The 25,814-nt window shown below is 40.8% G+C and overlaps 3 protein-coding genes across 11 annotated transcripts in view; 2 read left to right on the top strand and 1 right to left on the bottom strand.

Moving 5' to 3' along the window:
* rttn (rotatin) overlaps positions 1 to 3,919 on the top strand; it is a 31,167-nt gene extending 27,248 nt beyond the window's left edge. For both annotated transcript variants that reach the window (XM_027274276.1, XM_019276537.2), the window contains exons 45-49: positions 916 to 1,109; positions 1,473 to 1,737; positions 3,203 to 3,306; positions 3,571 to 3,640; positions 3,749 to 3,919. In XM_027274276.1, coding sequence (XP_027130077.1) covers positions 916 to 1,109; positions 1,473 to 1,737; positions 3,203 to 3,306; positions 3,571 to 3,640; positions 3,749 to 3,828 — 713 coding nt within the window. In that variant the 3' untranslated portion in view covers positions 3,829 to 3,919. The remainder of the gene's footprint in view (positions 1 to 915; positions 1,110 to 1,472; positions 1,738 to 3,202; positions 3,307 to 3,570; positions 3,641 to 3,748) is intronic.
* Positions 3,920 to 4,684: 765 nt separating this feature from the next.
* On the top strand, positions 4,685 to 9,470 carry cd226 (CD226 molecule). 5 transcript variants are annotated; one of them, XR_002042996.2, is made up of 7 exons: positions 4,685 to 4,842; positions 5,562 to 5,885; positions 6,035 to 6,415; positions 6,768 to 6,870; positions 6,955 to 6,995; positions 7,691 to 7,745; positions 9,227 to 9,251. XR_002042996.2 is itself a non-coding variant. In XM_019276506.2 (7 exons), coding segments are annotated over exons 1-7 (960 nt in total). In that variant the 5' UTR covers positions 4,685 to 4,778; the 3' UTR covers positions 9,229 to 9,303. The 5 variants fall into 5 exon arrangements, 3 of the variants coding, with proteins under 3 accessions (XP_019132051.1, XP_019132052.1, XP_010732026.2); XR_002042997.2 differs by lacking the exon at positions 9,227 to 9,251 and adding an exon at positions 7,880 to 7,903; XM_019276506.2 differs by lacking the exon at positions 6,955 to 6,995 and adding an exon at positions 7,880 to 7,910 and having other exon boundaries at positions 9,227 to 9,303.
* Positions 9,471 to 12,345: 2,875 nt separating this feature from the next.
* dok6 (docking protein 6) overlaps positions 12,346 to 25,814 on the bottom strand; it is a 43,732-nt gene continuing 30,263 nt past the window's right edge. For 2 of the 4 annotated variants that reach the window (XM_027274406.1, XM_027274407.1), the window contains 6 exons: positions 24,417 to 24,536; positions 21,888 to 22,077; positions 21,363 to 21,501; positions 20,171 to 20,276; positions 14,697 to 14,729; positions 12,346 to 13,421 (listed from right to left, as the gene is read on the bottom strand). In XM_027274406.1, coding sequence (XP_027130207.1) covers positions 13,267 to 13,421; positions 14,697 to 14,729; positions 20,171 to 20,276; positions 21,363 to 21,501; positions 21,888 to 22,077; positions 24,417 to 24,536 — 743 coding nt within the window. In that variant the 3' untranslated portion in view covers positions 12,346 to 13,266. Of the gene's footprint in view, positions 13,422 to 14,381; positions 14,437 to 14,696; positions 14,730 to 20,170; positions 20,277 to 21,362; positions 21,502 to 21,887; positions 22,078 to 24,416; positions 24,537 to 25,814 lie in introns of all 4 variants that reach the window. The other 2 variants (XM_027274409.1, XM_027274408.1) reach the window with 2 other exon arrangements.

The following is a 25,814-nucleotide window of genomic DNA, read 5'->3' as shown; positions in this document are numbered from 1 at the left end:
AGGCTAACATCAGCATACGCCTGTTGCTGTATGTTACCATCCAAGGATTAGTATAACCAACAAGCTGTCATGTTCTCCAATAAGCAACATCAATCAGTGTCGGACTATGTCTCGTCAACGCTCTCTGTGTCAAGCTTGTTAATTTCTGTATTTGGTGTGTAATCTACAGCTGCGGCAATTAGTCGTGTCAGTTATACTGATGTGCATGTGGTGCCAGAGGAGGTCTATATTTTATTCACTTCAGTTTTTTTTTGTACGTTATCAATTTGCGTTTACATTTCTGAATGGCCTTGTATTAGAATAAATCGTAGCCAAAGCCAGAGGCGAAATAACTTCCCAGATTTAGAAGACGGTGCTTTTCATCATGAGTCAGGGCGCTTCCATCGAGTTAAAGTCTAAAATATTTTTAAGCTGTCAACCTTGTTGCTCCAAGACTCTGTATTCATTGTGACCACTGTTTTAAGATGACTGGTTGTCTTTCTCAGAAGCTGCTTCTTTATCGTAAGGTGGCGGTTTGTTCTGTCTTTGCACAAGAGGTCCACTCTTCACATTTAGCTAGACAGTTCTTTTTTTTTTTTTAACAGCAAAGCAAGCTGCGCATGCAGCCGTGCAGAGATGTTTTGGTTTTGTGGGTGGACAGCCGTGCAGCCCGACGCGTCGCTCTTTATTTTTGTGGCTAGTGGCGCTGCTGGCTGGACAGCTAGCTAGCTTTAAGGTAAACAGAAAGAAGCAAAGCGTTCCAACAACAAGAAGCAGAAGAGAGCATTGCTGAGTGTGCGCTGTGTTTGTGTTGGACTTTTCTTGTTGATAAAAGCGGCTACCGCAGCTGCCATGCAAAACTACAGTCCAACACAGAGTCATTTACACGATGTAAAACAGTGTTTGTGGTTGTCTCGTGTCTTTTTGTCCATTCAGCATGCAGTTCTCTTTGTGGCGGTGGCCCCGGTGTTGCACCAGGATCTAAATGCACCCTTAGCAACTCTCTGATGCACTCTGTCATGAAGCTGGCCTCAGGGGTCGCCCCAGATAACAGCCCTATCCAGAAGCTCGCCTTCTCTCTCTTGGCTAACCTTGCCATGTCCCGTGACTGCCGAGGCCTTCTGCACAAGGTATAAGCCTGGTACACACTTGTACAGAACTCTGTGGGAAAAAGATATAGTGTGCATAAAGTTAAAGACAGTAATACACAAGTTATTTTGTCAGAGTTGGATAAGCATCAGCCTTTTCCCTAAATGAGAATGTTTTAGAATAAATCTGCACAGATGAGCCGATCCAACAGTTTCTGTTAATTTTAAAACAAGTGAAATAAATATAACCTAAGTGAGATATGCAGCGTTACAGACATTTTAAAAAATCAAGCCAAAATCGTGTCATCACACTTAACACCATGCTCCCTGTGGGAATATTTTCTGGGGATCAGCACTACTTTTTCTGATCGCGTGTTCACATGTTTCCTTTGCTGTCCTTCTCAGAATAATTTTCTGCAGGCCTTTCCATCGGTGTCAATGCCCAAGAAGGTGGGCGGTTTTAAGGCCACGTCTGCTGGTTGCCTACTGGGCCTGTGGCTGAAGCTGCTGGTCAATGTCTCGTTCGCGGAGGACGGCCAGCAGAGTATCCTTAGGGTGACCGGAGCCCTGGAACTGTTGGCAGACCTGGCCCAGCACCGGCGCCATGCGCTGCTCACCCTTCAAAACCTCTGCTTCTGCCCTGCCAACAAGCCACACGTCATTGCCAACGGTAGGGAAAGGTCACAGTGGCTGAATTTCAGAATCTCATACAGGGATATGAAAGTGTTAAAACAGCAGAATATGAAAAGAGAAATGGTAGAAAGCTGGTTTGTTTTTTTGCAGTACAGTATTAACTAGTATGTGTGGCAAGAGACAGCACAGCATGTGACTGTATAAGTCCAGACAAATTGCTGGCATTGGCAGCCGTTCAATCATCTTATATCATATATGAAATAGTATTTTTATCATCTGGTCGTTCCAGCTGCTCTCCGATCACTCCGTCTGAATCTACAAAAGAAAATCGTAACATTTGATATTAAACGGTTTGAAATATTAGTCAGATAAGAAGATTGGCACTGCGCTTGTGTGTGTGCTTTTAATATCGAGCGGGATCCAGATGGCAATTAGTTAACTCGGCTGGAAGCTGTGAGAGAACCACTCCCTGCTTCCAGTCTTTATGCTAAGCTAACCACCTCCTGGCTCCAACTCGGTGCTAAAAACACAGACGTACAAGTGGTATGGATCTTCTCGTTCAATCTCTCGGTAAGCAAGCAAATGAGTGCATTATCCAACATGTCGAACTTTAACTTAAAAAGCTGCCAGTACTGCCTGACCCAAAGAAAATGAACAGTTAAATTCCTTTGCTGCTTTGCTATGTGGTTTTTGTCTGATGTTCCACAAATCTTTTCATATTAAAACAGTAGCCACTCTGTGGCGGTAAAGCAAGTAAACAAGTGACTCGTGAACAAAGTCATGCATCTGGCAAGTCTAAGAGTAGTATTTTAAGTTAGGAGCACTAAACTAGAGACAAGCAGAGAGTGACTGTTGGACTAAAATTCATTCAATGGCCAGAAAATGAAGTCCATATGTAAGTTCTGTGTCTGCTGGATGAGCACAGGAAACGTGCAAAAAGTTAGAAAGATAAAAAAAAGTTAAAAAAAAAAATAATAAAACACGACAGAATTTCTGAGTATAGTTTATGTTTAGTATATTGTGTAGTGACATTCAGATTTGAGAAAGTCTGAAGAAGGCAGCAGGTGTGTGAAGACGATTGATTCTAAACAACGAAAAGGAAGTCGCGGAGACGACAGATCAGTTCCCCCCTCATGCAGTGCAAGCTGCAGGTGGGAGACGTAGGACCAGGTGGGTGTATGTGGCAGCATTTTTTGTTTCCTGTGGAAAGATCACATTTCCTGTGTGCACCTTGCATACAGTATGATCTCAATCAGTGTTGTAGAGGGATATGACCACATTGCTATTATTATTATTTCTGAATGTTATAGGTTAAAACACATGTTGGTATTAGGTATGAGGAAATGACCCAGATAATGATAGTGCGGTGGGACTTTCTCAGCTATTCTATGTGTAGTTCATCAGTTATTTGCACCTAAAATATTAACATTTTATAGACTAATACATTACTGTTTTAATGTTTTTTATTAGCATGAATGATTATGTGCATATCTTTCTTGCAGACAAAGCCATGAAGGTTTTGCTATGCTGTCTGGACAGTAAAGAGATGGACACACGCTGTATGGGAGCTTCTGCACTTTGGGCGTTGCTCCATAACAATCAGAGGGTACAAACACACACACATGCAACCACACATTTAAACTTTATTTTAGTGACAGTGCGTTTATTGACTGGAGTTTATTGGTGGTATATGTCGTATTAAACCCTGAGGTGTCTTCACTCTGTCTGCTGTGAATATGCTCAAAAGTTTCACTGTGCTCTCACATACAGAAGAGATCAACCCTTCTATCCCTCGATTATAAACTGAAAAAAGGATTTCTCCTAATGAACACAGCTCTTCCTAATCTGTATTTTTAATTTCCCATCAAAGGCCAAGACTACTTTGAAGTGTCCCTCTGTTCGACTGAGAATTGAGGAGGCACACGCCATCTCGAAGAAGGGTATGCATTTATTCACACATTATCAGCACGTCCTGGCACTGAACATCATTACAACATAATGTTTTGTGTGTTTCATTGTTTATAACTGTTTTTCTCTATAAACCGCAGATGCAGAGAACAAGCAGCAACCTATGAACAGCTATCTGTTGAAGTGCCTTGAAAATCTTTCCCAGCTGCTAAAAAACTGATTGTATTTATGTTGTTAGTTTTGTATCATGTTTTATACTGCAAATATGAATTTCTAATTTTGATATTAAAGTGCCACATGGTGGATTCTTAGCTGCTGTCTTGATCTGATTTCACTCAAATAAATTGTACCAACTGTAATAATACTTGATTATGGTGTTATTTATAAAAAATGAAAATAAAAAACTTTGCTGTGAGAGTGTTTAGTTGTGGCTTCAAATACCGCTATTGTGGTTGTGGCTGCTATTCCACACTATGCACTGTGGGTTAGTTGGTGATAACCGACAGATCTTTCTCACAGACAGCGAAAACATTGTTTACAGGAAACGTTAAGAAAAAGGTCACAAGGCACCAAGTATTTTTCGTCCGAAATTCACATCATTAATGTTTTTGCTTCTGTTAAAGAAGTAGAGACAGAGTTAATGTACCGAATGTTATAGCAAAAAAAAACACCAATATCAACTTCATGGTAGTGCGAGAGGACTGGGGGGACCTTGAACATTGGTAGGGTTCATCCTCTGGGCACCATCAATGAAAATCTATTCAGTAGTTTTTAAGAGTTGTCTGGTCTGACAGTGGTGGACCGACAACTTCTCACAAACCAATTTTTTATTTAAATTAATGATGATATATTTTAAAATGCCAGAAAAGTCCTAAATGAAGTATATAAGTTGCTCTATGCAAGATAAAAATCATTTTTGGTTTGCAGGTAGGCTGAGCCCCATGTTGACACAATTTATAAAACTTCAGTTTGGATCCCACCATACGCCATTATGCCATTGCCATTCTTAGCACTAGTGATAAAGTTCCTCTCTGCGTGGAGTGAGCTACCATGAAGTGTGCCCCAGAAGCTGAAGTGTCTCTGTAGCCAGAGAGCGAGCAGGAAGTGCAGCTCGTGTGCCTCTCCACTCGTCTCATCAATGCAGCTTTCATTCTCCCTCGGTGGGGCAACATGGAAGCTGTACAAAAGGACCACTGGTACTTCGTGGTACTCATCTTTCTTCCTTTTCTTAAAGGTACGGAGTTGATATACGTTTTATATGAGTTTATTTTTCATGAATCGTAATGTGTTGTATGACACTTTTTGACAGTGTTGAAAGTTGCATTTATTGTCTATAAGAGTAATTACTCCAATACTTTTTGATCTAGTTTCATCAGTTTTATAATCATTAATTCATAATCAAACTAACCAACAATTTCTTTTTAGTTAAATTGGCTGGGGAAATGGTAGGAAAGCTTGTTATTGTTAGTTTTACAAGACATTATTATTCAAAACCTGCCAGAGCTCTCCCGGGAGCATTACTGGACTTGAAACCAGTTGTCATTCAGCTTGGATAAAAGACTTTGAAAACTTGGAAGCTTGATCACCAACTGTTGTCAGTTGTGTGTATGTGTACTGGCTTAAATTAGCCTAATTACCATTACCCGAGGGACGGCCTCAAAACTGTCAATAGCTGTGTTAAACTTCAAGCGGAGGAGATTTAGGTGAACAAACGTGGCTTCCTTTTTTACGTTGCGTATGTGTAAAATATGTTTCATGAGTTTATGATTAATGTAAAATATAAAAAATACAATTAGTTATAATCCTAAAAGCGGCATATTATTGTATGTAAGTTAGATTTATTGATTCGTTTACTGATTTTAGTGTTTTCACTTTTTATAAAATCATGATTTTTTTGGGGATTTGCTCAAGATTTTAATGAGTTGAATAAATAGAAACATGCCCTCTATCCAGTTGCTGTCCAGCAGAAAGAACCTGTAACAGTTTCTCTGGAGGAAGGGATGATTCTTGAATGTTTGTGCCCCTGGAACGGCAACCTCAGCATGGTGTCCTGGACCAAACTACCAGACAAGAATCCCGTGGCCATTTTCCATCCAGAGTACGGAAAGGTCTTTTCTCACCAGTATCGGGAAAGGATAGAGTTCCTGAGAACCACGCCTATGGATGGGAGTATTTCTATGAGCAACGTCACTCACCAGGATATCGGGCTTTACCACTGTTCTGTTCAGACCTTCCCTCAAGGCCCCTGGACGAGGAGCATTCAGGTGGAAGATTTAGGTAAAAGCTAAGGCAGAAAATACCGAGGGGTTTCAGCCCCCGCTGAAAATGACTAACTGTTGGAAACGAAACTTATCAGATTACCATCCTTTCATTTTCATTTGACTTATTTCATTTTCTGTGTACCCTCCACCTTCCTGTATTTACAGATGAGCCCCCAGAAGACGTCGACATCACAGAGCCCCCCACCCCAGAGGTGATCAAGACCGACACGGAGCTGGTGACGGAGCTGAACAACAATCTGACCATCAGCTGTAACCACGAGCACAATGGCACCATTTACCAGGTTATTTTGGAGAAGATGCCGCATGGCCATCCCTGGGACATTATTGGAGTGTGTAAGGAGGTGGAAAATGGCCTGGTGAGCGAAGACTACAGCGACAGGGGCAGGGTCAGCTGTACAGACACCTTGGATGTCAGTCTGCACCTGACAGGTGTGGTGCCGGAAGATAGTGGTTTCTACCGCTGTACCTTCAGCACAGATGCAGGGGTACAGACCACCACGGTGGTGCTCACTGTAAACCCTCCAGGTACAAAGACGAGAGTATGCAGCAGTAAACATACACATATACAGTATATATGTACCCTTCTGACTCATGATAAATTGTTTATCATACTTACAATTATTCATGAATGCAAACGTGTCTCAGAGTGCAGTGACTGATGAAACAAAAAGTGAAAATACTGCTTGTGCAGGTCTCTGAATACTATTACTAAGAAGCTGTCTGCCAGTGTGTGCTGCACACTACACACCTGCTTTGTTGTGATGGCTATCATGAGTCATAAGCAATCTGTATCGCACGCCATCATCAACCACAAACACGCATGAAACCACTCCATTCTTTTGTTCTGCTGAAGTAAAGTTTGTTACGTTTCATCCAGGTGGATTCAGCCTATCCGTGTACATGATGTATATTTACATCGGGGCTGGAGCTGCTGGGTTTATTCTACTGACTGCCATCATCATACTAGCAGTGAGGCACAGGTAAGACCCCATGATGTATTTTCATATATCTTTATCAAAGACTAATCTAATGTTCACTGACACAGAGTGTTTGGGTCTTTGCAGTTTGAAACAAAGGGTTAAGTATCGTAATGAAATATAACCGAGTGAGTATTTTAATATCGACGTGTCTACAAGCAACTCTGGTGGCTCTGCTTTGAGCTGAATGTTAACGTCAGCTTGCTAACGAGCTAAATTTCCTGTGTTAACCATCTTAATTTAGCATGTTGATACCAAACAGTACGAATGATGCTGATGGAAATGTCATTATAAAATATTATCCAAATTGGTGTTGGTTCTAGAAGATGATGTCATGGCAATCCATCCAATAGTTGTCGTCTGCCTCAACCAGAGAGCAATGTATTTCTTTTTCTATTGAAACAAATAAAATTACTGAGTAACAATACATTTAAAAAAAAAAAGATTAAAGGGAAGTCTAAAAAAATAAATCACTTTTTTTTGGTTCTACTTTTCTAAAATTTTGCAACCCCTTATGGCAGTTTCGATGGACTGCACTTGATGGAAAAGTAAGGGGTTCGTTATGATTCATGCTTTTGGGGGAGTCTGTCGAATTTTTCCTGGTAATCCATCCGATGGTTGTTCTGAGAGGACGACATAGCCGTCAAGCATCAGCAACAAGCCTCTAACTAGCATGGCTAAAAGTGTAACTCCATTCTTTGATCATTGCGGCTTTCAGAAGAAATGTACACGTAAGAAACGATCAGAAAAGTTAAGATAGTTGGATCTGAAATTGACCACTGATGCTTAAAAAAAAACATACTTTTTCCAATAATCACCACAGGAAGAAGAACAAGAGAAAGGAGTACAGAGTCAAACTGCACCCATCTCATAGACAGGTGAGCGTCACGTTATTCATCATATCTACTTTTGTCCTGACACTCGACACTTTTACCACACTTCCTTACCTTCTCTTCAGACATGCACTTAATTATAAAACCGTTTCACTTCACTCTTAATCTCGTTGATACAGCACTTCCTCGCATCATATACCCTGACACATTGTATGTATATGTATGCTTACTAACTGAACTAATGCTGCTTTACGAGAACTCATGGCTTTTAAATAATGGATAAGAGTAGCTTGTCGAAATGAAGCCATATTGGTTGAAAATATATTTGATCTCAATGTAACTTAATTGTGTAAAATGTGTTACCCTTGTTGATGTGATAACAGCTTTGTCATAAAAAGCCTATTTCAGATTGAGCCCATTTAAAGGGACATTTTAATACTTTCTGCCAAGCTACTGCACCAGTCATTACATTGTCATCTGTCACGTGTCCTTGTCTAACACCTCATATACTAATCAAATCTACCACACATTCACAGCCAAACTTCTATGAGAACATCTCCGTGTGTCCCAGGAAGAAGTCTAGGCAGATAAGAAATTGCCCGGTCTATGCCAACCTCCAGACTGTGCGGTCACACAAAACCAAGCGTCAGCTTCATGATAAATGAGCGGACATAAATGTGATGTACTGCATAATGTGAACGCGTAGTTTTTTTTTTTTTTTAATCTGTCACAGCTGTCAGCAGGCCCTCAATTTTTCTCAGATTAATATATATATATATACACGAGTAAAAAATAAACGTACACTGACGAGCACTGATCATGATTATTTATTTGAGGTTTTTAATAAGATACGGGGATCACAGTGACACAGATGAATATTCATACTGTGGTTTGAAATGAGTTGACAAGCTGGTGCTCATGTACGTCTCAGGAAGCTTTTTGAGTCAAGCTCTGCTCCCACTAATTAAATGTAGTATGTTCTTCATAATTACTGTTGAGGAAATATTTGTTTTTTGGGCAAAACAATATTTGACAGTAACTGTCATGCACGCGGAGCAGACAAAGGCCTGTATAATCATTCTTTTCACTTGCCTAACCCCTGAGTAAAACGATTGACAAAAGCCTGTGTAATTGCTCTCCTTTTACTTTCATCCCTCCTGGTTTCTCTATTCAAAGCTTGACAATGGTGTCTAATGATCTAACGGAAAAGAAAAGCAGTCACTCAGCACTGTACCATCACTAGAGACTGTTGCTTTCCCCCAAAGGGCTCTCCGTCTAGGATGGCTGCATTCTAGTTACAGCATGCTCTTATTATGAAAGCTAAACTCTAATTAGCTAATCCTGTGCTCCTCGTACTTTGTCTATCTCCTGTTTATCGATGAATGCTTTGTTTGTTTGCTTTTTTAGTTTTACAAGTTGTACTTTTTTTTAAGCTTGCCCATATGCTACTGTAAATCAATATTTAAGGTTTATGTGAAGCTCTGTGTGTGTTGTTTATGTGTAATCTGATTCATTTATCTCCATAGAAATGGAGGCAGTGGCAGAGGCAGTAATGGATATGCAGGCTATCCTGCTAGAAAACAAGACAAATGTGGACAAGCTAGAAATGTGGAACATAAAGGGACAATATATTGTTTGGAATCACACGTTTTTGCCTTCATTCTCTCATCTACAGTTGGCTGCGATATTGTGTGGGTGACCAGCCATACTGAAACTGATGTGTGTGACTGTTAATGACTGAGACTCAAATAAAAAACTGTGTCAAAACCACTACTTAGGTGATTTCCTGTGGTGTGAGAATGTGATGGGGGAAATGGAAAGAATCATTGACCGTAAACCTTTTCTAGGAAATCAGACATCATCGAGCGAGTGCTTCAATTCTCAAGAGAACAGTTTTGTTTTCTTGAAGAGTGAAACAAAAACATTGATAGATACTGCTAGCTTTGTTAACTTAACAACAGACTGGAAACAGCTAGCCTGGTTCCACCACTAAAGCTCATTGATTAACACGTTATATCGTCTTTTTAATCTTTACAAAACAAACTGAGTCTATAAAAGACATTTTGTGTGTTTTGGGGGGTTTTGTGCAAGTCTTGGTCGAGAGCAGTAACTACCTGAGGGGAAAAACACAGCAGCAATTACAGGAAGTTACTGTAAGCAGACGAGAAAGTTTAGCAAAAACCCTAAATAACACCACTTGCAGACGAGAAAGTTTAGCAAAAACCCTAAATAACACCACTTTTTTTTAATGTCGTAGGTAGAGTTTGTTACCTTTTAAAGGTCCAGTGTGTAGGATTTAGTGGCACCTAGCAGTGAAGTTACATTTTGTAACCAAATGAATACTCTCCCACGTCTCACCCTCTCCTTCCAAGCACGTGAGAAAAACTCTGGCTGCCAAATTCATATAAATTCATAAAGGCAATATCTAGATCAGTTGTAGTTTGTCTGTTCTGAGCTACTGTACAAAAATGGCTCCATGCAAGAGCACCCTGTGGATATAAATATCTAATTTTAAGACACAACAATTAATATATTCAGGTTATTATACACTACTAAAACATACTAAATATGTATATATTTAATTTCTGCAAAGAAATATTCCTTTAAGAGCCAGGCTAGCTGTTGTCTCCTTATACTAGACTTTGTGTTAAAGCTAAGCTAACCAGCTGCTGGTCTGGCTTCAGTTACAACAAATCTCATGCGTCTGTTGGTAAAAGTGAATCTTATTTTCAAAAATGTCAAAGAAAAGGCCGTTTTCACAACAGCCATTTTGAAATGAAATAGTAGGGTCAACGCAGGTGTTTCCAATTTAGTCTTTAACATGCTTATTGGAAACACCTGTGTGCCCTACTATTTCATGTCAATGGCTGCCGAGAAAAAGGTCCTTTGACTGAATGTTACTTACCTTCCGTTCAACACTGGAAAAAAATCTGCTGGCACGTGATAGAACATTCAATTTATTACCTTTTTCTCATCAAAAACATTACATATGTACATTTAGTGAAAACTGTAGTCCTACACTCAATGTATTCAAAGTGCTATCAACATATAATCTGACGGTAACAGAACACAAAACATGGCGGACACAAACACAATCATATAGCAACAGTAACAGAAATTGTGACGACACGTCATAGTTACAAAAGAGCGAATGGCTACGGTAAACAACAAAAAACGGAAAATGATAAACACAGTCAACTAGAACGTTCTCCAGTCTTCCCAGTTAGTACAGTTCTAATGGTCCAGGTGTAGTGGAACTACGATACATATATTTATTAACCACACTTGAGCTAACACTCAAAACAACTAGGGCAGAAATATGTCCGGCGTCTGTCTTCACACTGTTACTGTTACGGGCTCCGTGATGCAGACACATTTGTAGATGGGCACTTTTGTTTGAGGCTCAATTAAATATGAAGGTTGAGGTCTTTTAAATACGATATCAAAAATAAAGTGATTGACTGAACTTAAACACAAAATAAGTGCTTGTATCTCAAGTACTAGTGGATTTCTGAACAATATTTAAGTGACATTAAAGGACTGCTTTGCTGCCTCACACTGATTGTCATAAAAATCCTTTTTCCCCTTTTCTTTTTTTTTTTATTTCAGAGTTGTTGGTTGCTGGATTTATTGGATTTCATAGATTTGTGTCTTTCCTTTAATTTACATGTAACAAAAAGCACGACCACTTTTACCACATATTTAAAGAGACAAAAATAAGTGTCTGCTGACAGCCACCAACACGCAACGCAACAAGTGTTATTCTCAACTTTTTAAGAGTTCTGGTTAGGTTGGGTTAGAAGTATTTCAGGTGTGGCGTGGCATTTCACAGCTAACGTAATAAAAGTTTAAGACTCTTCTGAAGGTTTTTAAGGTACAGAGCTTCTGTAACTTCTGTCCACAATGGTAAACGCAAAGCCCGAAGACGATGCTTTGGTTAGGTCTCACACTCTGCGGTCTGTGTCGGAAGGCACTTCTTACTCGAGGAGGACAATGCAGAGAACATTATCGTCACAGCGATCGTACACTCAGTGACAAATTTTAAAACACATGCTACAGAAAGGTTCTAGTGCGAATGACCACAAATATTTCTCCCTAACTGATACTTTTGCTAAAAGAAGACATCCAACACTAAAAATAAGGTAGTTATCAGACTACTGGGCCAGAAATTATGCATTAAAATTGTAGTGGGATTTTTATGATAAATCTTTTAATAATTTTTTTAATAAATAGTTTGACATTTTATACTTTTTGTTGTCATTTTTTGAGATTTAAATGAAGACACTGATATCACTCTCATGTCTGTATGCTAAATATGAAGCTACCACCTACAGCTGCCTAGCTGGTAACAAAAAACACTATGATAAAAAAATATGGTAAACACCTACCAGCACCTCTAAAGTTCACTAATTAATCGATATATGTTATATGTTCATTCTGTACAAAAAAAAAAACAACAGGTTGTGGCTTTACAGGTGCAGGTAAGCATAGAGTCATTCTAGCTGTTTCCAGGCTTTGTGCTAAGCTAAGCTAAGCGCCGGCTGCAGCATCATAATAACTATACAGACATAAAAGTGGCATTCATCTTCTTCATCTAACTCTCAGCAAGAAGTTTGAGTTCATTCCCCAAAACTGTCTTTGCATGTTTTAGTACATTTTACAGAGCACCAATTTTCTCGGTGAACTCTCCTGAAGCTAATACTTTAAAGTTGTTTTACGGTGGGAACATAAGACTTTACTTCTCCCCTTTTATAAGTCACCACATCGGGTCGCCAACATCTTTTGCTAATGAACCAGTTATCATATATACCGTATATGGGGCCAGAGAAGAGCGAGGAAGCTATTAAAACCAAATTGCTCTTCTAGTGTAATGTAGGGTTGGCAGTTTTAAAGTAGACGCTGCGAGAAGGTTGCATTCTATCATTTCTGACGTGACGGTCCACTCTTATATCCTTGAAGCACATTTCTGAATGACTTTTTCCCTTTTTGCTGGTTGTAACCGATTAAGGGCTTTAGCTGATTCATCACTGCCATCAAAGTCGAGCGTTTTTTGTGTAAGGCATTGATCAATTTTACATTCTTGAACGGGAGCGAGGTACAGTAAGTATGGGAGGATTATGTGTCAAAGATGGTGGAGTTTCTCTGGAAACGGTTGCTGAGGCGGCACATTGTTGGAATGAGCCCGGTGTGATTTCATCAATTTCAGAACCAAAGACTTTTTTCTAAAGATTGTTTTACAGTGAAACTTGGTGTGTTAGTACCTCAAACTTCTTGTAGTGTAGTGCAGTGATTTTCAAATAAAAATTGTGTGGGGTCCTGCTGGCTTTAAACAGCTTAATGGCAACATAAAACACTTTGAAAACTACACTTAAGAGGATTTTTGGTGCAATCTTTGTAGCTACTGCTGCTGTCACACAACATACAAAAAAAGAAAAATCCTTTTCATGTCTACAGTTGACACTATTGTTCACCAGGAAATGATATATTACACATGTCACTATACATATTTCTACATCCTTTCTACAGTAGTGGGTAAAGTGTCCAGTTTTGGTGGAGCAATTGTCTGTCATTGATGGGGTCTCAGGCTGCAACTGGATTCACAGCCACTAGAGGGTGATGGTGCCTCTTCCTGGTGTTGGCTCTCCTCCCGCTCTGGCTCATCAGACAGAAAGCTGGGGAACGTCTGTGCTCGGGGGATGAAAGTCATTGTCAGGCCACTTCCTGCGGGGAAGAAAAAAAAAGCAGAGACGATCAATAGAGCACTTCTTTTCTCTTCATTTATGTTTCATTGAACTGGACCTTACATCAAAAACAATATGTCCTGTTTTCTCAGATAATATATTCATGGTACAACTGTTGCTTAGCTACTGTCCACGCTGATATCTTTATATACAAATGAAGGAGTACAGGAATAATCCTGGCATTCTTAAACATCTCTGATGTAGGCGGTTCTCGGATGATACAAAAATACAAACCCAACAAGATGCAATTGAAAAATCAACCTTTCACCTCGAATGAGCAACTTGATTTCAGAGTGGTCTACACTGCCTGTTGTCCTCTCTCTTTGCCCGCTCTCTACCTTTTAATTTAAATTAATTGGGCCAATTTGTTCGGCAGTTCACATTGGTTAACTGCACCGGGAGGGAGTAATGGATACTTGTGGGTGGAGGGGCTGTTCTTGTGCAACTGTGAGACCATTAATAATATATTAGAATGCCGTTTGGAGATGTGCACGGCGAGGTAGGTTGAGGATAAAGTTGCTGGCGTCGTGCTGATCGTGCAGCGAACAAGTAGGAAGTGGCCACCGGTGAATATTTCAGGAGGTGCGACGCTGTAATCAACTCTAACCTATAGCCTTTTATGGTACCTACTAACGCAGGCAAGGAGAGGTTGCTGCACGTCAATACATTTCAAATCAATTTCACTCACTGAGGTTAATTGAAATTTGATTAACAAATAAAACATTTAATTTGTTTTCTATAAGCTTCCACAGCCACATTGACAAAATAGAAAAGAGATCTTTTTCTCTTCCGCTGATTCCCAAATATGATTTTAAAGTTGTGCAAACCATTCATGATCTAGTAAACACACACAGCTTTTTCTGTGTGTGTAGTCAACAGAGCCAGTCATGCTGCCACCAAAGGGAATCGGCTCAGACCGCGAGACGCGCTGCAAACTCACCACGACATGGAATATAAAACATGACCCAGTCGGCCTGGAAATCAATGTCAAGTGGCTGAATGTGTCAGAGAGGGAGAGAGAGAGAGAGAGAGACGAGTTAAAAACAGAAATGTGTGTGAAGTGGAAATGATGTGCAAGTAAAGAAGGACAATGAGGGAAAAGCACAAGAAAAAGCACTTTCCTGTGTGAGTTAAGGGAACAGCTTGCAGAGGAGGAAGCATAGAGGGGCTGGTGGTGTGGGTGTGAGGATGAGACCAAAACAGTAGCAGCCATAACAGGTGAGTCATAGACACACGCACACACATACATACACACCTCTGTCCGCTAGTCTTTCCCTTCCACCACTCCCTGAAATAAAGAAAAATGAGATAAGGCTCCGGCTTAAGGTTTTAAATGCAGCTCAGTCCATGTTCTGGAAAAAGAGCCACTGCAGGTTAAAAAAAAAAAGGGGGGGGACACTTTCTCTCTCTCTCTCTCTCTCTTCCCCCCGTTGTACTTAATAGATTGCTGAAACGACTGGTGCGCAACCAGGCATATCCCTTTCACATCTTTGCCAAGACAATCCCTCCCTCAACCGAGGCCAATTTGGGCTGAAAAAAAAAGAGGCAGGAAGCCCAGTGCAGACAGAGAGGGCGAAGCAGATCTCATCATCTCCTCGGTCATAAACAGCAGTGTTTGCCGTGTGATGCCAGACCCCCGACGAGAGCCGCGCTTTTGGACAGGAGACACGGATGCAGACACACTTACACACACACACAAAAAAAAATTGTTGTAAAAACACAGAGAGAAGATGGTGTCAGCATCCCTCCTCCTCCTCCTCCTCCACCGCCTCCTCTCCTATCCCTATGAGAAGCAGACAGTGATTTGTCAGTGCCTTTTCATTACCAGGGAAGGTCATGTCATCCTATCTGGCCTGGGGTGGCAGCTGCTGGGCCGGAGCAGACAGGACAGGCAGGGAGGACACACACACGCACTGACAGATACAATGGCGGACCTGGACACACAAGCAGCTATTCATGCATGTATGTAGAGACACACACACACAAACACACACACCTGTCTGCACCTTCCTTCCTCACAGTGCGATAACCCAGATGGCATCCTAGTAACAGCTGTAACCAGAGAAAGAGAGACTGCGTGGACCACAAACTCCGGATTATGCAAGGCTGCTGACATCCAGCTTTGTGTCTTTTGTGTAGTAAACCAGTCACGGGGGCAACAACGCACTGGGACGAATAAAAAGATCAACCCAATGCGGCCTAAAGATCGGCTCAGTTCATTTCAGTTCGGATTCAAATAACCCGCGCTGATGACTGAAACTCCCCAAGCGTCCACCAGAAGGAGAGCAAAACAGCTGAACTCAGATTTACCTGGCTGTAATGAATTTTTCATGGGATTCAGTTTTTTTGCATCTACATCTACTATATTCCTTGTCGCCTGTTGCAGATAAGATAGTGTTATCATCCTGCTCTCCTATCATCTTGTCCCAGCTCCTTTGATACTCGCTCCCTCTTTGTAAAATCCCCTCGTATCACTCCCAGCCGATCAAACTAAGAACAGCGCTCCATCCCATTTGAATTGCTAATGTTACGACGCTAAACTGTGGAGCACAATGTAATACACAGAGAGACTGTGTGTGTGTGTGTGTGTGAGAGAGAGAGAGAAATGGCAAAAAAAAAATTACAGAAAAATGGGTCCAAGAAAAAAAAAATATACAAGCATTCTTGTCCCTTTTCCATTCCACTATTAGAGTTGGTAATTGAACTATTTCCGACAGGCATGGCGCCTTGCTTTTTCAACTCGAAAAACTTTAAAGTGCACTTATTTGTATGCATCAGCAAACTCCAAGAACACAGCAGTTTCACTGAAATGCAAAAGAGTGAATAACATTAGAAGAGCAGAGGTGGAGCGCAGTACAAAGTAGATACATTGTCTTAGCGTATCGTTTGTGATTAAAACATCTATCTTAGGTTTTACTGAAACTTTGGGAGCTGAATTGTTTTGCATGCTGTTTCACATGAAACGCTTTTTTCCTACACCACATCCCTAAGTTTTTTTTAAATAAAACACATTTGACAATTATTACTTCCAATTACGGCAAACAAGGCTTTTGGGGTGTATATTTGAGACACTTCCAGCTAAATAAAAAGCAGATGTGAAATTAATATAATACATTTACTGTACTCACACTGCCAGATCCCCTGTTAACCGAGGCATAGAAATAAACAAATAGGTGAATAAACCTCAACGGGACAGGAAACTGTGTTCCTTAATTATTCCCCCGGACCCGCAGGGTATTTGAAAGCAACCCGAGCATGACTCAGCAAATTGACTGTGCTGATTGGATATTCATCATGCACGCAGCGATACAGCCAAGGAGCAAACGCAGCCAGCCATCATGGTCCAAATTCCTGATTTCTTACCTCTATGCATTGATTTTTGCTAATATTATCACTATTACAGGGACGTAAATGGATGTATCTATAAACTGGAAATATTATATTTTCACATGAGGTGTTCATTTGAGCTGTATTTCCTAGAAGACATCTGCTAGAACTGGCTGTGGCTTTGGCACTTTAACACAGTTAACCTGCAGCCGGGACCACTGTGTACTCATTATGTACATGAATTTAACTCTCTGGGGTCCTATCATGGCCTCATCAATTGCTTTTGCAATCGTGGGTAATTGCTCAGAGGTTTAAAGACTAAGCTAATATCTGTGTTGTCTGTTTGAGTGTCTGTTTTATGGATTTAGTGTGAATTTAAAGTTGTAATAAATCCAAAAAATTAAAAAGTAAAAAAATAAACTGAGTCTAAACAAACGGAGCGCTGCTGTTAATGAACAGTCAAAACAGAACAGATGGTTTTGACAGTAGGAAATTATAATTACTCCAAAATGCATGGCATCGATGCATATCAGGAGGTTTTGTATATAACAGGAGGAGGTCCAGATGAATGTAAAATTGTGGATCTGAGTTTCCATGAAAAAAAGGACAACGCTAAGACCCTCAAAAGTTCTCGCCATTTTCTGTGCACTTCTTCGACGGCCCCTAACTTCCATTTGTCAGTTTTTATCTACATGTTAAGTCGCACTAAGCTTCAATATCAGATCAGCTAGCTTCGTCCTGCACGTGGTGTTTTGATCTCACGACTCTGAATTTGTAGCAAGCCGTGTCGATTTTCAGCTGACAAATATCGCAGCAGAATTGTTGCAACATACACTGTTATTCTGTGAGCTCTCTGTTGCAGGACAGAGTGCAGATGATGTAACAGAGCTCCAGGGGAGGTGGAGACCTTCTGCCAATGAGGAATCAATGCAATTACTATGTGTGGCTCTCCTTCTCCAAGACAGCTCGCAGCCATGTTAAAAGCAGCACCAGCACCAGTGTGAATCCAAACAAACTCCCCAGAATCACCTTGCCGTCCTCCTTGTCTGACGAGACCTTTTTTTTTCCGCCGCGTCCTCAAACACACTGATGCATTCAATTTATTCATGGGGAAAAAGAGGGGGACACGCGGTAGGGCTGAATATGTTTGAGCAGGAGAAGGTGGGGGTTTGTTCTGAATCGGACAGATATGCAGAGGAAAGTGTGGGAGGACCAGTGGAGATGCCAGGCTGATGGATGAGAGAGAAGCTCCTCTGCTGAGTTTAAGGGAAGGAGAGTTTACAGACACTGGGCCTATAAATAATGAACCTGAGGTGGAAGCTTCTCTGTTTACTGTATGTGAAAAAAATATGTTCAGAATGGAGGACTCATATTTTGCTTTTAAGCTTATCAGGCCACAATTAAATGATAATGAAAACTCAAAACTCAAATCCAGCCTGGGCTTCTCAAAAGAAAAAAGATGACGTCAGAGCGACTTTCTCCTGGGTTTCTGTTTGGCTCCATCAGTGAAAGCCAAAAGGCCCATAATCCTACAGATAAGTCTATTAATCAACTAATACCATAGACAGAGCGTAATCTCATCGGCGCACTAATCACCTTTCTGCCTCTACATCGAGACATTAACACACAAACGCACACCCTTTCTACTCTATGTGTACATTAAGTGCACACAGGGGGCATACAGTGCGGAGTCTGAATGCTACAGAGAAGCTGCTGCAATATTAATGTACTTGGGATGACATTTATCTATCTCTCCCTCACACAAACACACAAAGACATGAGCTCATTTACTTTCAAGAATGCACACAAATGTTTGTTTGTTTTTTTGTCTCCCGTCCTCTCATAATCTAATTTAGATTATGCGTTTGTGTCTGTTTCATCACAGAAAAAAAGGTTAAAGACAGAAATAAAAAAAAAATCAAACAGACTCAATTCAAAGCTAGTTTTTATGATTAAACTGAAGACTGACAGTAGGAATCTGTACTGGTCTCTGATGGGCTGAGTCGAGCTTAACGCAGTTCATTTAGAATTCACATTTGATGTTATCCTTGTATGAATGACACATTTCATATTTGGAAGCTTATTTGTGGATGCAAAGTTCTGATCTGAACTGATCTGTGTATGTTACCCCGCTCTGGTGTAATGGTACTATAATTCAACAAACATAAGTGAGAGAAATGTGAATTCCTGCTCATGCTGTAGTAATGCATTAGCAATACATTGTTTCCGTGATGGATCTGTTATTAATATTCACAGAATGAAACATCTTAATACCTGAGACGCAGACTGCAACAGCCAATCAAAAGGTCAAATCACAAACACACGGAGCAACTATAGCCTTGATAAGAGCTTAAGAAATATAACGTGTCAATATTCATAGGCTAAAAATGAAAATAGAAAAAGGAGAAGAAAGGTTAAGAAGCTAATGCAAAATAGGTGATTTTTATCATCAGATTAGGTATAAATGGAGGCTGGACAGACAAATCTAATATCAATTCTAAACATTTAGCCTCCTTTTTGATTGCTTGTTGCAGCCTGTGGCTCTAGTATTAATTTGTTGTTGCCCAATGAAGATCAAAGATTCTAAAAGGTTTATTTGTTACATACACAAGTAATATGTGATGTCGTATAGTTTATTTGTTACATACACAAGTAATATGTGATGTCGTATACAATGTGAAAAATAAAGATCAGAAAAAAAATATAAAGGATAAAAATCCTATTAGAAAAACTGGAAAATGTGTATATAAAAAAAAGGAAATATACATTTGTCACAACAGTAAATATCCAAACGTATAGGGCAGACACTGAAGACGACACGTTAGACATGATGAGGATGATTTACAGATGTCAGAGGACAAAGGTCACCGACACAAGACTTACCGCAGGCCAAACATGAAAAAAGTCCCATTAGTCAGTGACTATGGGAGACCTTTTCTATGACTGTTAGGAAAAATAATCTTTGGAAGTCAGTTTAATGTCTGGAAAATAAGTCATTTGTACTAAAAGAAAAAAGTCCCTAAATATTGAAATATTTGTTACTTTATTAGAACTATTAGGATATCAGACATGGAGCTTTCTATATTTTCCTTTGGTTGAGTAATGGCTGACAGTTATATGATAGTGAAAGCAGATTTTATGCTAAGTTGTGTCGTGTCTGTATCCTGTATTTATCACTTTATGTATATTATTGCGTACATTTTGTGTGAACTCTGACAGATTCCTGAGATGAATAACGGCAGACATTTGCAGCTATGTAAAGTGACAACCCCTCCGTCGCCGGGTGCAACATTCCCTCTGTCTTCGTCTTTGCATCGCCTCGACGAAGCGCTCCACACATTACCACTGACACGAGCAGGTAAAGAAAAAAGCATGTGATAATTAGTAACTTCGTGCCTGTACCTTGGTAACTGTAGAGATCTCCCACGCTGTTCTGACGCGTGATGTGCTGCCAGTAGGCGCTGCGTGGCAGGGAGATGGACTTGGTTAGCGTCTCTCTGGAGTGGATCTGAAACAGACAGAGAAAGATTATAATGTCTCTCACTTTCTGTCACTCTGTCACTCACTCACAGCGGGGGGAATTGCTCTGGGTATGTCAGTAAACAAAGAGCGTGCGTAGTACGGTATATTGCTGGTTGAATGACATGTTTCAACTCTGAATGGCTGTTTGGCAGGCGAGATGAGGATTCATTTGGGATTATGGTATCGTTGTGCCACTGGATGATGTGTTTTAAATTTTTTATTTGCAGCCTGGAGCTAAAGGCTTCATTTTAGAGCCAGACTACAGCTTGAAATATATTAAATGCATCATTTTTAGCATTTACTTAGCAGTCAACATAATATTTCAACCATTCTGCAACTGTGAGTGGTCAGTTTTCTGTAGCTATCTGTGTGATTTATAGAGCTGAGGATAAATGCTGCATTTGGAAATGTTCCCAAATGGTGGGGTCCAAGAGCACGGCCATATGGTCAAGGCTCATCAAACACTAGGCAGGCCTACATAAATAAGGAATACAGATGATAGCGGCTTGGGAGGAGGGTGAGAATGGAAGGAAGGAGGAAGGAAGGAGGAAAGGACCGGTGTTGTGATGGAAGGAGGGAGCGGAGGCCAAGGCAGTGGGGTGTCAGAGGGCTCCTGGTCCAAGGCAGCACTTTGGAGGAGTGACCACGCAGCAATACCTAGAAAGAAATGTGTATTCTGTGTGTGCGTGTGTGAACATCTTGTGTGAAAATCATGATTTATTGCTGTTGTGTTCAGTGGTTTCTAAAAATAATTCCGTGAACAGGCTCAATTGATCAGCCTAAATCAAACAGACAGCAAAGAAAGCATTGAAATAACAAAGAAACTGTTTTTTTTTCTCCTTAAAGCACATTTTTCAAAAGATCTTTCCTGCTCTTCTGTGTTTCTTTTAGCAGTAGGGGTAACATGATATATTAGCAACTCTATGAAAGTGACGCACACCATGCACGCATAAATAAGTATTCCAGACACTTGCTCTCATGATTAGCTGCTTGTGATGTTGGCAGAACTAAAATAAAACTGTTGGCTCGGTTTTCGAGCTGCTGTGGGTATCAGATAAATGTAAAAATGTACCTGGGAGCTCTTCTCCATCTCCTCCATCATTCTCTCATGCTGCTGGGCAATGGCCAGCGTGGCCGAGTGGACCCGCTGGTAGATCATCTCCCCCTCCCGCGTCTGGAACGTGAACAAACCCTCTCCTGTGTCACACATCCTGCGCCAGGAACACACACACAGAGACAGAGAGAAGTGCACACGCTTTGATCGCGCTCACTCTCGGATTGCTGATTTACGAACATGCATGGTTGAATGTGCATTTTGCAAGAGAGGCGCATTGATATAATAGCCCACTGAAGTCAAACACGCACACACACACACACACACACACACACAGTACGCACATTCAAAGAGGCACCTGTCACATCAGTGCCTGAAGGGCTCTGCAGCAGACGTTGATATCCTGGGATGTTTTGGATATTCAAAGTTGCTTTGTTGAAGTTTTTATGACACTTCCAAAAGTTTTTTTTTTATTCCCCTTCTGAACCACCAACATTTCAATCACACCGACAAGACAATACACTTATCTTCATGCCCACACACCTTCCAGACTCAAAAGTAAACCAGGTGGAGTCTCGTCCGTATCTGCGCAGGGAGCTCAGAGGCCACATGACGAGTTTGAGGCGTGCGTTGTGGATGTCCCACAGGTAGATGTTTTCATGGGTGATCTGCATGGTGCACTCCCCGTAGATATCCAGATTTGGGGTTGGCATTAGATACACGTTGAAACGTTCTGTAAAGATTGACAAAACAAATTGTTTTTTTCCCAAAATGGTACAAACATCTAGGAGTATATCTGGTAACAGCGCAGATAGTTTCGTCTATGTTTAGAAGTGTTTACCTCTATCTTTGTGCAATGGATGGTGAATAGTTTTTCACTTGTGGTGAGAAGGTGACATGAAAAGATTGAAAAGCATCGTCCCTTTCTAGACACATCGCCCCTGTCATGCCGGATAATCCATAGGACAAACTGTGAATTGTTTTCATGGGATCTCTGGTGCATAATTTCATATATAAATATATACTTTAAGACATATTTGGGAAATGCACTATTTTTCTTAGCTCTCTAGCAAATTATCATAACTAAGCTTAGCATAAATACTGGAAACAGAACTACATAATCTTCTCATCTAACCCTCAGCAAGAAAACTGTTTGTTTCTCTAAAATGTAAAAACTATTACTCTTACAGAGACAGAATTTCAGTTTTGAGGGTGTCCAAATATTGACATTTGTAAGAACTTCAAAATATCTGCTGTTTGCAAGACAAAACATATGGATTATTCTTCCTTGTTGGAGCTGTAAATCATCACGTATCATCACAGAAGGAAAGATTTTCACAAATTCAGTCACATTTGTAAAAAAAAAAAAAAAAATGAACTGAACTGAATAGCTCTGTGTGCAGCTTTGTTTATATGGCTCGCAGAAAAAAAAAAGCCTGATGAAGATAAAAGATCAGTTCTTATCAAGTGATGGATTATTCTTCACTCTCTGCTCTGGGAATCTAAGTTATCTTAGCTTTTTTTTTTGTTTTTGGACAGAGCAAGCGCAGTTTTAAGGAGTTTGTTACAAGAACACAAAAGGCACTTGGCTGAAGGCTGGCTGGTGAAGTGGGGTAGATCACAGGATTGCACCGGAGAACACTGGAAAACATGGGCTGAACAAAAGCGAAGCACGCTGGAGACTGACTGGTACAGCACTACAGCATGCTACAATCACTGCAGTATACTAATAAATGCTAATAATACACTACTTACCCCTGATTCTCTGTGCTTTTTAATCCGACGTTACAAATGAGTAAAACAACCCTTTTAAAAAGTTATTTAAAATGTACCTGACTTCACCTACAGTGTGTCTAACTAGCCGCCCACTGAGCTGCACTCCAGCCAAGTATGCCCGTTCACATTAAACTAACTGTGAGGCAGACAGAGGGAGGACGAGAGACAGAGCGGGAGAGAGTTCTCCATAATCTAAATTAGTTCTCACTAATTACGTTTAATGATTCAAAATAAGCTATGTGTCTGCAGCGGATAGAAAAATGGCAATGTCATAGTGTGTCGTATTTTTAGGGACAGTGAAAATGAACTCTCATCTAATTATCGGCCCCTGCTGTTTGGGGAGGGCTACTAATTGAAACACGGTTGCAGGCCCGGGCCCTCTTGTTTCATTCACTCGTACAGGCAGGAGAGACGCGCTGGCTCAGCTTGTCTCCGTAACACACTGCTGCAAACTTTCGTACGAGCACCAAACAGCAGGACTTCTGCCACAAGAGAAGGGAAGAGGAATTGTATTGTTACAGTTCAGTTGCTTCATCGCAGAGCACAGTCAAACCTTGTGTATTGATATCTTTAATAAATGGGGGGACAAGTTGTGTTGAAGAATGCAATTTCACTTTACGGCAGCAGTGAAATGAAATGGGCTGAAATGATGGCAGATCCTTTTCAATTACTCGCCCTTTTACAACTTTAAACTGCTCTTCTTTGCCTGTTGCCTTTTCAATTTCCTCCGCGAGTTTACAAATTACACAGAGAATGAGCTCCACTGTGATAGCAGCGCCCTGTTGTCTCCTCTCTTTTCCATTTCCATTTCCTGTGAGTGGAATATGTGGGAAAGCACATTTATTTCACATGGCTTTAGGAGCCATAATCTCATCCATCTCTGTGACAAGCTTCATTATGAGGGAAGCCAGTGATGCACAGCACTTCTCATTAGGGCTGGAACAGAGCCCCGACCACAGCCTGTGACCTGTGCTGTAACTCACACACACACACACACACACAGGTTTCCTTCAACACACACACATCCAAGCGTACTTTTGAAGTTGAACCAACATGTGCTAATGTAACTAAAGATTGTTAGAGGTTGACTTCAGAACAGGTATTGACAAAAAACGTCCCTTATTAGCCAGGCCTAATTGGACAGTGCCTGTTCTGCTCCCCTTACCCTCTGAGTGCTCAGTTGCATTAACACATACGGGCCCGAACCGCAGCCAGTAACTACTTGGTGGCGGGTGGAGTGAGGGAGATTGACCCTGAATGGCTGTCTGTGTTAGCAGGGACTAATTGGGCACTCACCGTTCTGCTCCCGCTGCACCCCCGCTGCTAACAGGTCTGGCTCTCCCAGGCTGATGTCGTTGAGACGGCTTCCCAGGCACTCCACGCACAGCAGCTTACACCATTCCTCTGCATCCAGCTCTGCACACAGCAGCACAGCGTTAAGGCATGTCAACCATCAAACACACATACACACCTCCTCCATATCTAACACTGCAGACGCAATAAAAACACGGCGTCCGGGTTATACTGCCACAACTGTGCTTCCTTTTAGTGCGTTTAAACATGCACATGCACATAAATCAAACAAGGAATTTCAGAATAAAACGCCACATGTGCAGGACATGAGTGCAGCCAACAGTAACCAGGGGGGGAGAAAAATCTATATGATCGATTTTGGGGGAGATTAAAAGAGGAGGCCAACGACAGATGAATGCTAGCTTTCTCCTCCCTCCTTTGCCAATACTCAGTTCCAAGTCTGTACAATATAAGCAGCTCTGCTAGAACAATATGGCCACAGTCACAGCTGAAACTGGTGATCGTCTATTCAGACGATCAATAAGCTATTTTCCAAATTAAAGGAGGGCTTTAAGCTCTAGTTTGTTAATTGGAGGGAAAATAAATAAGAATAAAAAAGTGAATATTTCAACAGGATGAGACGGTTAAAGGAATGTGAGGAGGGGATTCAATGAGAAAACCGATGCCACGTCTGCACATTAAATATAGAGCTAGCACCACCAGCAAGCCTGCCATCATCGGCTCACAAATTAGCATGTTAAAAGCACATATAAATATTATCTTCGATGTCTGCCTTATTCTGAAAATAGAGGCCCCCAATCTTACACACTGGACCTTTAAAGACACAGGTGTCAAACATATAGTCCACAGGCCTGAATCTGACCCACTGGATGATTTTGCAGTGTGAAAAAAAACTGAAAAAAACGACAGAAGGAAGGAAGGAAAAAACAACATAAGGAAGGAAGGAAGGAAGGAAGGAAGGAGAGAAAAAAAGACGGAAGGAAGGAAAAAAACGACGAAAAGAAGGAGGGAAGGAAGTAAAGAAAAAAATGACGAAAGGAAGGAGGGAAGGAAGTAAAGAAAAAAATGACGAAAGGAAGGAAGGAGGGAAAAAAAAGACGTAAGGAAGGAAAAAACAACGTAAGGAAGGAAGGAAGGAAGGAACGAAGGAAGGAAGGAAGGAAGGAAGGAAGGAAAAAAATGACAAAAGGAAGGAAAGACGTAAGGAAGGAAAAAAACGACGAAAGGAAGGAGGGAAGGAAGTAAAGAAAAAAATGACGGAAGGAAGGAAGGAAGGAAGGAAGGAAGGAAGGAAGGAAGGAAGGAAGGAAGGAAGGAAGGAAGGAAAAAAATGACGCTTGTTGTATTAATACTGAATTTACTGAGCAGTGTCAGTAATAA

The sequence above is a fragment of the Larimichthys crocea genome, chromosome XXIII (genome assembly GCF_000972845.2).
Source record: "Larimichthys crocea isolate SSNF chromosome XXIII, L_crocea_2.0, whole genome shotgun sequence".
Taxonomy (NCBI): Eukaryota; Metazoa; Chordata; class Actinopteri; family Sciaenidae; genus Larimichthys; species Larimichthys crocea.
Note: the sequence above shows the minus strand (reverse complement) of the source record. Positions and strands in the feature narration are given on the sequence as shown.